The 12,500-nt window shown below is 44.8% G+C and overlaps 1 protein-coding gene across 1 annotated transcript in view; it reads right to left on the reverse strand.

The window, feature by feature from the left end:
* Positions 1 to 12,500, reverse strand: part of LOC121697750 (serine/threonine-protein kinase WNK1-like) — a 131,715-nt gene that overhangs the window by 71,613 nt on the left and 47,602 nt on the right. Inside the window, 3 exon segments of the mRNA XM_042079409.1 lie at positions 393 to 550; positions 3,481 to 3,701; positions 11,083 to 11,255. Coding sequence (XP_041935343.1) covers positions 393 to 550; positions 3,481 to 3,701; positions 11,083 to 11,255 — 552 coding nt within the window.

The raw sequence follows: 12,500 nt of genomic DNA on the forward strand, positions 1-12,500 counted from the left end.
GTGTGTGTGTGTGTGTGTGTAGCAGTGGCTGTGTGTGTGTAGCAGTGGCTGTGTGTGTGTAGCAGTGGCTGTGTGTGTGTGTGTGTGTGTGTGTGTGTGTGTGTGTGTGTGTGTGTGTGTGTAGCAGTGGCTGTTTGAGTGTGTGTGTGTGTGTGTGTGTGTGTGTGTGTGTGTAGCAGTGGCTGTTTGAGTGTGTGTGTGTGTGTGTGTGTGTGTAGCAGTGGCTGTTTGAGTGTGTGTGTGTGTGTGTGTGTGTGTGTGTGTAGCAGTGGCTGTTTGAGTGTGTGTGTGTGTGTGTGTGTGTGTGTGTGTGTGTGTGTGTGTAGCAGTGGCTGTTTGAGTGTGTGTGTGTGTGTGTGTGTGTGTGTGTGTGTGTGTGTGTGTGTACTCACGCTGGTCACTCTGCGGTAGATCTGGGCGGGGTTCTGGCACTCGCTGTAAGGGTACTCTGAAGTGGCCATCTCCAGCATGCACATCCCAAAGGCGTACACGTCCACCGACTCATCGTACTTCTCCTCGTACATCTCAGGAGCCATGAACTCAGGGGTACCTGCACACACACGCACGCACACGCACACGCGCACACACACACACACACACACACACACACAGATTATGTAAGGGATAATGTATAGAACGCCAGTCATTATTGGGAAAATAAGTCCCGACAGGGCGAACCGGACCCCAAAGCGTCAGCAGATGACCGGCGTTCTATACATTATCCCGCTTATTATACGGCTACTTGCCAAAACGAAAAAATAAACTCGTTTCGTTGTGGCGTTTGCTGAGAAACAAATAGTTCGCAACACATGCTGAACTTGAATTAAACGTTCTTTAGAACACAGCTGATCAACCGTCTGCCTTCACTTTTGAATGAAAATCCGTTGCCGATGTAGCCCACCTAAAATGCACAGGGCCAAAGTGTTGTAGTTGCTGCAATTCTCCCCTAGATGGCGCTGCTTAATCTTTGTTGGCTGAGCCACCCTATGTAGTGTAGCTAGAGAAGATCAACTATCCCTTTTTCCCTCTCGTCAAGTCAATCGTTATATGAAGAAACGAGTGAAATAAACATTATGAAACTGACCATTTAGAACACAGGGAAAAGTCGTTCAATACTGAAATTAGCTAGTAAAAGTGTCTAAAAGCCTTAGTTATCGTGAACAGCCTTTTACACTTTTGTTTTCTTTTGGATAAGTTTAAGAATCTCCGGTGAGTACAACAGGAGGGAAATTGCTTGATAGCCTGCCATGTTAGTTAATTAAAAACGAAAAGATAATCTTGAATTTCCCCTGGGGATCAATAAAGTATCTATCTATCTATCTATCTATCTATCTATCTATCTATCTATCTATCTATCTATCTATCTATCTATCTATTTATCTATCTATCTAAGCTATCCTATTGATTCAATACTATGCACATTTTATGTTACTTTGCTATTTCTGTTATGTCCTTGACAATTTAAAAAAACAGTCGGAGATATTTGATATGATTTTGTTTGCTAATCTACCGATTACCGTTTTGTAATCTACTGCTGCAATTTAGAACGGCATTTTGGTGCATACATGTGCGTTAATGATGAAATGGCGTAACGTGAATTCATGTTTATTCAGCTACGAGGTTACTCTAACGAGCTAATGTGTTGAGGCTTAGTGCCATTGTAAAGAATGTTTGCAACATCTTTTGCCGACCTATTCATGGCTACATGATTTTAATGAGTTCATGAGTTCAGTAACTTTCTAGATAGGACATGTTAAACTTGTGAACTGTAGCACTTTGCACTATTGACGTGTATTATTACTGAGTGTGTTCTATTTGAAGTGATATGTTACAGTTTATTATGCTCATGTTTAAACTGAATGATATAGAGTTGAATTTGAGTAACAGTGATTTTGAATGTGTAGTGATAAAGCCATGTACAGCTACTAATTAGATATTTTGCATTGCTGTATGCAGATTGTTTTTTTTTTGTTGTGCATATTCTGCCATTGTTGAGAGAGAGAGAGAGAGAGAGAGAGAGAGAGAGAGAGAGAGAGAGAGAGAGAGAGAGATACGGCGAGCCAGCGATTCTGGAGTGTGACAGTAACTAGTGGCCATCAACCTACCAAGCCGGTGGATTGCATGCTTTTGGATACATCATATAGATAAGATTTATGAGATCTCCAACGTCCTTTTATTCAACAACCCCACAGGCCTTTTATTCAACAATTTCATTTTTGAGTTCAACAACCCCACAGGAACTGAACTGAAACTCAATTGAGTTGAACACTGAACTAATTGACTGGACTCATTTTCTTTTTTTTACTGACTGACTGCTATGGGGAAATTCTAATTTCTAATTCTGTTTTCTATGTGCGATTCACCTTGTGGAATGTAAATAAATGTTTTGATAAGCTTTTCTATTCAACAGTGGTCGTAGCCCATTCACTCTAAGAGCTGAACCTTAACCCCAATTTTTGTTGTTTAAATATAATCAATATAGGTTATTGCTATATCTTAATTGATGCTTTAAGTTACGTTGGTTACACCATTGACAGCGGTCATTATTTAGAGATCCTTAGACGAAAATAATGACCGGTAGAACTTTGGGAAATCCCATTCAAGTCAATGGAGCGTTCTACTTGCATTGTGAAGAGCCGTATAATAATAAGATGCATTATTACACGGCTCTTCATAATGCTGAAGAATGCTCCATTCACTTGAATGGGCCTTCCCAACGTTCGGTGGTCTGCTAATTCTCAATAACAGACCGTTGCTAAGTATAACAGACCGCTGTCAAGGAAAATGGGCTTTGTGCTTCTAATTCACGTCTTTCATATTACTGCGCAAGGACTGGAACTTCATTCAAAAGTGAAAGCAGACGGTTGATCAGCTGTGTTGTAAATAATGTTTGATTCAAGTTCAGCGCGTGCTGTTGCGAACTATTTGTTTCTCATGAAAAGCCACGATGAAACGGTAACAAATAGGCAACAGCCTAGCCTATGTAGGCTAAAGAGTCATATCGTGGGGAGTTTCGTTTTGGCAAGTAGCCATGTAATAAGCGGGATAATGTATAGAACGCCGGTCATTATTGGGAAAATAAGTCCCTTCAGGGCAGAATAAGACCCCTCCGCTGCGCGTCGGGATCCGGTTCGCCCTGTCGGGACTTATTTTCCCCATAATGAGCGGCATTCTTTACATTATCCCTTACTTATCACCCGGAGAGAAGAAATACTCTTTTCTGGTTGGCTGGTGGGGTGGCTATTAATTCTGAATAACAGGACACCGTTCCATATCAATGCTTATGAATGGTAACTATAACAACCATAGTAGGATGACGCTGTGCGTTGGGGAGTTCTTTGCCCCTCGCCCTCGTCCATTAATTCCATATAACAGGACACCTCGGCGGCCGTTATCCCTTACATAAACTAGTGATGAGCTCTAATGGCCAAACACACACACACACACACACACACACACACACACACACAGAAGTCATACCGATGACGCTCTTGGCGAAGGAGGACCTCTTGAGCGTGGCGAGCCCGAGGTCCCCGATCTTGACGGAGCCGGTGGGGCCCGTGATGAAGATGTTGTCACACTTCAGGTCCCGGTGGATGATGGGCGGCAGGCGCGTGTGCAGGAAGTGAAGTCCCTTCAGGATCTGACGACACCAGCTACGCAACACTTTGATCTTCATCACCTTGAAGCGCTTCAGGTACCTGCACGCGCACACACACACAGAGGGCATTTGATTTAGACTGGAGAGTGGAAAACAAAAGGACTCGAGTGGAGAGTAAGTTTATTGGCACTTAAACAGCCTGATAATAAGTGTGTGTCCTCTAGATCAAACTGGACCATGGAGTCGCTCCATCCACACGCACACACACACACAGAAGTATCCAGTGTAGTGCGAGTCCCGTGCTGTGTGGGGGGGGAGGAGAGTAGCCCAGTCAGCACCTCCACCCAGAGATAGGGGGCGCGACACACAGGCCAGTCAACAGGGCCTTACACAGGTGTCAATCAAACACACACACACGCACCCTCCGGGGTTATCAATCAGCATACACAAACACAGGCAAAGTGCCAGTGTGTCCTGTGTCAGAAGGTAAACTGTTGCACGCTAGTGTGTTTCTGTGGGTTTCTGTGTTTGCGGTCCGACCAGTTTGACTTGGGCTGACAAATACAAATAAGACACCACTACACAGCTATTTATAGCTTCACACATGAATGAGCACACACACACACACACACACACAAAATGCAAGTTCAAATACACAATCACACACACACGGGCTCACATGCAACAACCACCCCCCCCCCACCACCACCACCCCAACCACATCCACACATGCAATCACATTCATACACACACACACACACACACACACAGAGAGAGCAGCAGAGATGGATGGGGGATGGAGAAAAAGCCGGCAGGCAAACACAAGAAACTTCCAGAACAGACAACGACAGAGAGAACGACAGAGCAGAGAGCAACAGAGGAGAGAGAGAGAACGACAGAGCAGAAGAGAACAGAGGAGAGAGAGAGAACAACAGAGCAGAGAGCAACAGAGGAGAGAAAAGTAGGGATAGAAAATGAATAGAGTGATAAAGACAGGTGAGGAGAGAAAAAGGATAGAATGAGAGGAGAGGAGGAGAAGGAAACAGGGGAGGAGGAGAGGAGGGTAGCAACGCTGCCGGAGCAACTACACCTCTCTCTCTGCACACTCTCCCTCTCTCTCTCTCTCCACACTCTCTCTCTCCATCCCTCTCTCCTCACCTCTAAAGCTGAATGTCTATATCTGGGCTGGCAGGGACCTGTGAAGTGTTAAACTCCCACTCTGGTGTTAGCCTGCGCTAGGTGAAGTGGACTGGGTGCTTTACACTCCCAACAGGGTTTCCACACACACACACACACACAGTCCACAGGGCCCTTAAGAAATACAACAGCACACACCCTCTCAATCACACCAGACATATTAGAGCAGGTGTGTGTGTGTGTAATATGTATGGTCTATGATAATATCTTAATTGTAGGTTTAACAATGTGCGAGCTGACAATATTATGATCGGTGCTTTTGTTGCTTGAATGCTCCAGTTTGAAGTAAATAATTAAGAAAGTAATAATTAAGTTTGTCTTCAATGTCTTTAAAAAGAGTGTGTCATGTGGTGTGTGCGTGTGTGTATGTATGTGTGACATGTATATATATGTGTGTGTGTGCGTGTACATCCTTCATACAGGTTATCTGTGGAAAACAACTCACAGACCCAATACCCCTCCAAGTAGCATAAAAACAGGATGCCCATGGAGTGCCAACAATTTTGTACTCGCCACTAACGGGTGGATTGAGTGGCTATGCGACTGTGCCCCACCCAGTGTGTTTTCCCCTAACCCTGTACAAGCCTATGCCCATGACATCCAATTGGCCTCTCGAGAATAGAGTGTTATTAAGAACATGCTTGTCAGAACAGACTAATTTCTGAACTGGTCAGGTCTACAAATTAAGCATTCAATGCGCTGCTTTCTACCAGAGACAAAGTGGGGGAAACCGTTGGTACAAATCCAGAGCTGATCGAAATCCTGAGTTTACCATCAATACAGAACCGATCCGTGTGCATGACCTGCATGAGACGTACACTTATCTAGGACATCTATGTAATATAGCTGGGGAGTGGAAAGAGCAGGTGGAGTACAGAACTGCTGAATTCACTTCCAGGCTGGACTTCATTGATGCTTCACCACTTCCTCTGCTCATGAAGCTGGAGGCCATTAGACAGGTTGCCCTGTCTAGAATACAACATCTTTTTGCCAACGTCCATCTTATGAGCAAGACACTGAGTCATTTGAATGACAAAACGGATTCTTTAGTGAGAAAGTGGTTCGGACTGAAGACTCATACTACCAGAGACATCATTTTCCAGTCCAAACTGGATGGGGGTTTTGGTGTTCCAAACGTGGAGTGGATATATAATGCAACAAGACTGTCGCACCTCCTTAAAATGCTGAACAATGATGACAGCACCGTAAGGGAGCTTGCTAGATCAGCTCTGTTCTTGGACATGAAACAACGCAAAGTCCCCCTGGCAAGAGAAAGTGAGCCAAGCTTCCTGGGCTTCAAAAGAAAATCAACCTTTAAAATGGAGACACACTGTGCTGGTTTTGGGGTCTGGTCAGATTGGCCTGACCTCAATGACCTTTGCGTAAGAGTCGGAGTATCCTTGGACTGGGTGAAACCTGACACAGAAACCATAATCGTTTCTGAGGATTTGATAACTGACAGTTTAACCTCAGTAAGGGCTACTGTTTACAGGACATCATCTATCACCTGACAATGCACGAAGGTACCTTGTAAAGCTACAACAACAGCGACAGCAACAACACTGGACTGGTTTAAAACTACAGGGAAAGCTTGCTTGCCTTCCTACTGCAGATCATGCTGTCTCTCACTCAATACTCAAAAACTCTGCAGTTGATGAAGACATAGTGACTTTTGCAGCCAAAGCCAGATTACAAGTTCTTCCAACTAGACTCAATCTTTCTCTTTGGTACCCTAACACATTCTCTTCCCACTGTTTGCACCATGATCGTCAGATAATTATTGAATCCCTGTCTCATGTTCTGAATGGCTGCTATGTGTATACGGGAATGTACATTGCCAGACATGACAGAATTGTTGACTTACTAGTTGAACACATAATTTCATATGCTTCACCATGCAAAATCTACAAGAATGTATGCGTCTCACCTTGCATGTTCAAACTCTGTAATAGTGGAAACAATGTGTTTTCAAATGTTGCTGCAAAAAAGCAACATTTGTTGTTGATGAGGACAGCAGAGAAGTAACCATTCTTGAAGTAGGCTGTGCATTTGACTACAGTCTAGAGGATGCCTACCTTACAAAGCTTTTAAAGTAACAACCACTCAGAGACATTGTTGTACAGCTTGGGTACAAATGTAAGCTGTTGGTGTATATATTTGGAAGCCTAGGTAATGTCCACAGACTAGTAGTCAGGGGGTTGCAGATTGCTGGTCTCTCTAAGACAAGAGCAAAGGCTCTAGCAAAATTCTGCTCAATTTCTGTGATAATTGGCAGTCGCCACATCTGGAGAAGGCGCTGTTTTTTGTACCCATGAACTGAGACCAGAGGCATAGGCTACTGGGTTTACAATGCTGGCATCTAAGATTGTTTGTGTTTAATGAAATCTATTGTAAAATGTGAACACAAATAAAGGTATTAAAATGTGTGACATGTATAAGAGTGTGTGTGTGTGTGACATGTATAAGTGTGTGTGTGAGACATGTATAAGTGTGTGAGTGTGTGTGCCATGTATAAGTGTGTGTGTGCCATGTATAAGTGTGTGTGTGTGTGTGTGTGACATGTATAAGTGTGTGTGTGCGTGACATGTATAAGTGTGTGTGTGTGTGTGACATGTATAAGTGTGTGTGTGACATGTATAAGTGTGTGTGTGTGTGTGTGACCTGTATCGGAGTGTTAACCAGGCAGCCATGTGGATCTCCTCTGTGTGTTTCTGTGAGTGGGTGTGCATGGCTGCACATATACGTGTGTGTGTATGAGTGTATTGCACTAGAGCCCATGTGTGTATGAATGTAGGAGAGAACACCAAACAAACACAGATACACACACACACACACACACACACACACACACACGCACACACACACACACACACACAGTGCTTAAAGCCATAAAACACCTGCAAGTTAGTCCTGTTACTTCTCTCTTTGACTCTCTGTGGATGTTCTTCTAGCGTGTGTGTGTCCCTCTTCCATCCCTCTGTCTGTTCTCCAAGCGTGTGTGTGTGTGTGTGTGTGTGTGTGTGTGTGTGTGTGTTGACCCGTTCACCCGTGTGATTGGTGTATTGTTGGGTCTCAGACAGCATTTGATTGTTTAATTGTGTGTGACTGTGGCTCTGTTCGTATGACACAGAACAGAGATGACGCAGGCACACACACACACAAACACAGACACAGACAGATACAGATACAGGAAGAAACACACTGACTCACTCACACCAGCACAGTATGTGCAAGCAGACACACACACACACACCAAAACACATACATGGAGACACTCCCGACACTCCCACTGCCTCACTGCCTTGTTATTGTCAAATGTAATGCAAGCTCATGTTTTAACTAGGGTAGAGGTGTATGTTTAAAAGACTCTCACACTCACACAGATCCTCAGCACATACATACACACACACACTGGTGTAAATACTATTAGCATGCATGGGGCAGTCAGTAGAAACAAGTCTTGGGACACACACACACACACACACACCCACAGTAGGACCGAACCTCGAGCCTCGTTTTTTCTTTTTTCTTTGGACGGGGGGGGGGGGGGGGGGGGGGGGGGGGGGGGGGGTCAACAGTGTATAATATATTGTATCTATGTATCAATGTATATCCTGATATAAAAAGAGAGAATACTGAATGTCTGATATTCATGACCTATATTGTATTTATGGCCTTTAGCCTAGGCCTAATATTTCTATTACAACTCTACCTCTTTAATTCAGCTGTCTGGTTAAAAGCCTAGAAATTAGGCCTGTCAACCGATTAAAAAATTAATCTAATTAATTACATACTCTGTGATTAATTAATCTAAATTAATCGCATATATAATTTTTGCTGTGAAGGTATTTTAAATATTTAAATTCAAATGAATCATGGAATAATCAGCATTAGTGACATTAAAGTTCAAAAACTCTATTATTATTTTCAATGTTCAAATAATGGCCATAATAATCTATGATATGACCTAACATGCTGAGGAAATAAATAAAGTGCTTCGGGAAGAAGTTTTTTTTTTCACATACAAGGCATTTCAGGCCACAGATATAACCTAGGGGACACAATGAAAATAAATTAACACTCCCCTCAATGTCAACACTTATTTCTTTGCATTGATGTGCAACTATAGAGTTGATGAAGTCCGGTGATATGCAAATTCCTTGCTGCAGACATTGCAGAGGACTTTATTTTCAACACTTTATTTTTGATCAACACCATCAGGCCATTTTTTAAAAGTAAATGTTCCAATCAATGATCCAGGCAGCACGTTTTCTTCTCTCTACTTCATTTTACAGTCTAATTTTTACTGACTAGAACGGCTCGGGGTCAAAGGTCATACGGAATCGATTAATCTGCACTAATTTTAACTAAATTTTAATCAGTTATTTTTTCTCAAATTAATTAATCAAAATTAATCAGTTATTTTGACAGCCCTACTAGAAATATTGTAAACAAAGTAGCATAGTTGGCTACCATATCATAGTCTACTGGTTGGACTGATCAGTTTCCCCATGTGTGTTTAAGTTACAAGGTAATACTTGTTATCCTGGGACAGGCCCTTTTGGGAAACATTGGTATTGAGATGATCAGTCAACTTGAATGCAAAAGTTTTAAACAAATATGTGCAGCATGCTAATGATGCTAAATACGTGCAGCATGCTAATGATGCCAAATATGTGCAGCATGCTAATGATGCTAATCGGATGTAATAGCAATTTAGCTAGTCGTCTCCTATACGTCCTTGTATAAGTGTGTGTGTGTGTCATCTCCTATACGTCCTTGCTTTCACAATTGTGAATGTTTTATTTGGATTGTGTTGGCCGAGTTGCACATGTCCAAAAAAGTGAGAGGGAGAGTGAGAGAGGGAGGGAGAGAGCGAGAGGGGGAGAGAGAGAAAGAGAGAGAGAGAGAGTGTGAGCGAGAGAGAGAGGGGGAGAGAGAGAGAGAGAGAGAGGGGGGGAGAGAGAGAGAGAGGGGGAGAGAGAGAGAGAGAGAGAGAGAGAGAGTGTGAGAGAGGGAGAGCGGGGCAAGGAGAGGGGGTTAACTTCTATACAGTTTGGTAAAGTTGCACACATAGTCTACAATAAAAACTACGAGAGGTATGAAATGATGATTTATTTATTTATTTTTGGACAGCGTAGGCTGCTGGTAAGTAAAGCGGGAGATGTGTGTTGCTTATGCGGCCGCGTAAGCTGCAAAGCGGGAGATGTGTGTTGCTCATGCGGCCGCGTAAGCTGCAAAGCGGGAGATGTGTGTTGCTCATGCGGCCGCGTAAGCTGCAAAGCGGGAGATGTGTGTTGCTCATGCGGCCGCGTAAGCTGCAAAGCGGGAGATGTGTGTTGCTCATGCGGCCGCGTAAGCTGCAAAGCGGGAGATGTGTGTTGCTCATGCGGCCGCGTAAGCTGCAAAGCGGGAGATGTGTGTTGCTCATGCGGCCGCGTAAGCTGCAAAGCGGGAGATGTGTGTTGCTTATGCGGCCGCGTAAGCTGCAAAGCGGGAGATGTGTGTAGCTCATGCGGCCGCGTAAGCTGCAAAGCGGGAGATGTGTGTTGCTCATGCGGCCGCGTAAGCTGCAAAGCGGGAGATGTGTGTAAGCTGTAAAGCGGGAGATGTGCGTAAGCTGCAAAGCGGGAGATGTGTGTGTGTGTATGTGTGAAACACTAGCAAGGGAAAGGGTGTGTGGGGATTCTGCACCGCGGCAGTATCGTGGATATGAGTGTCACGATCGCAGTTTGGAATCGCATATCGTTACAGCCCTACCACACACACACAGATCCTCAGATGCAGACAGCATTGTACAAGAGTGGTGTGTGTGTGTGTGTGTGTGTGTGTGTGTGTGTGTGTGTGTGTCGAGCTCAGCTTTACCTCAGGCATGTCCACAGGAGGGAGCTAGAGAGACTAATCTGAGCTAATGACAAACACATAGAGAAACAGACACCAGAGAAGGACTCTCTACCCCCCCCCCCCCACACACACACACCACACACACACACACACACACACACCAGAGGAATGGCAGGAATCTGCAGTGGCAGCACAGGCTGGTGAGTGGGCAGTGTGTGTGCAGAGCTCAGCCGTTTCTCTGTCCCTCTCACACACACACACACACACTGTGTCCATCCATCTTCCAGTCTACCGGCCCACACACACATAAATCCATTCTCATATGCCCCCTGTCTGCTGCTGAGGATGTGTGTGTGTGTGTCTGTGTGTGTCTGTGTCTCTGTGTGTCTCTGTATGTGTGTGTGTGTGTGTGTGTGTGTGTGTGTGTGTGCGCGTCTTACGTTTTGAGAGTGCCGGAGGTCATGAGCTCGGTGACGAGGACGATGCACTTGCGCCCTTTGGAGGGCGACTCCCAGGAGTCGTAGAAACGCACGATGTTGGGGTGCTGGAGACCCTTCAGCATGCCCGCCTCCTCCTTGAAGCGCTGCCGCTCCGACTTGGACAGCTTACGGTCCTAAAACACACACACACACACACACACAGCAATTTAGTAAAACTCATACACATGGCCCTCATTGGACACACACACGTACACAACACTTTAGTACTACACCTACACACACACACCGCCTGAATTGGACACGCCCACACACAAATGCACACTACTGGGGTTAAACAGGGTCAGCAAAGAGGGAGAGGATCTTACACACATCTAACCTACCAAATCATACACACACACTGGCCAAATTGGACAACAAAACTGGGTAACCAGGGTCCTGCTGCAAGGATCTAACCTACTAAAACACACACACACACACCAAAATTCAAAATGTGTGAACAAGAAAACAAAACACACACTCAGATAGCACTTCCCTTAAAATAAGTTGAGCTTTTACCAGAAAATGACTCTGGGCATAGTCGTAGCCAGTGTTGGCAAAGGCATTGCCATCATATAAGAAACACACACACACACACACACCTGAAGTCCACAGACCCAAGCTACTTCATCCCTGTGCCATTTGGAAGCCCCCTGTAACCCAACACTGCCTTCTGACCATTGTGCACACACACACACAAACACAGGGAGAGAGAGAGAGAACACTGACTCAGCAGAAAGGAGGACCCAAAGGAAATAGATTCTTTCACTTCCTTCAACTGACCCCTCCCATTGAAGTTGTTATTACAAGAGCTGCGAGCATTAGAGTGAGAGAGAGAGAGAGAGAGAGAGAGAGAGAGAGAGAGAGAGAGAGAGAGAGAGGGGGATGGAAAGAGAGAGGGGGATAGAGAGAGAGGACAGAAAGAAAGGACAGAGAAGTATACACAGAAAGAGAAACAGCGGGGGGGGGGGGGGGGGGGGGGGTATAGAGAAAGTGTGAGCATGTGAATGTGTGTGAAACTGTGTGCAGAGATGAGAATTTGTGAGCGTGTGTGTGTGCATATATATATGTATGTAGGTATGTGTGTGTGTGTATGTGTTATGGTGGAATGTTAATCTGTTGATGCGTCTGGGGTGGGTCTGCACCTGGTTCTGATTTTAGCCCTACACCTTGTCTGAAGCATAATGAACACACACACACACACACACACACACACACTCACTCTAATGTGTAATGAAATGTTCTGCAGTGTGTTTACGAGTTGTGGACTTTTGCCTCTGCAGTCCCCCCTGTGTTGCAGTCACTCCTCCAGCCACTAGGGGGCCATAGCCTTGTAGTCCCCCCACCCTCCTGACCAACCACTCCACTACACAAATGGACCA

This window comes from Alosa sapidissima, chromosome 22, assembly GCF_018492685.1.
Source record: "Alosa sapidissima isolate fAloSap1 chromosome 22, fAloSap1.pri, whole genome shotgun sequence".
In the NCBI taxonomy this organism is placed as follows: Eukaryota; Metazoa; Chordata; class Actinopteri; order Clupeiformes; family Clupeidae; genus Alosa; species Alosa sapidissima.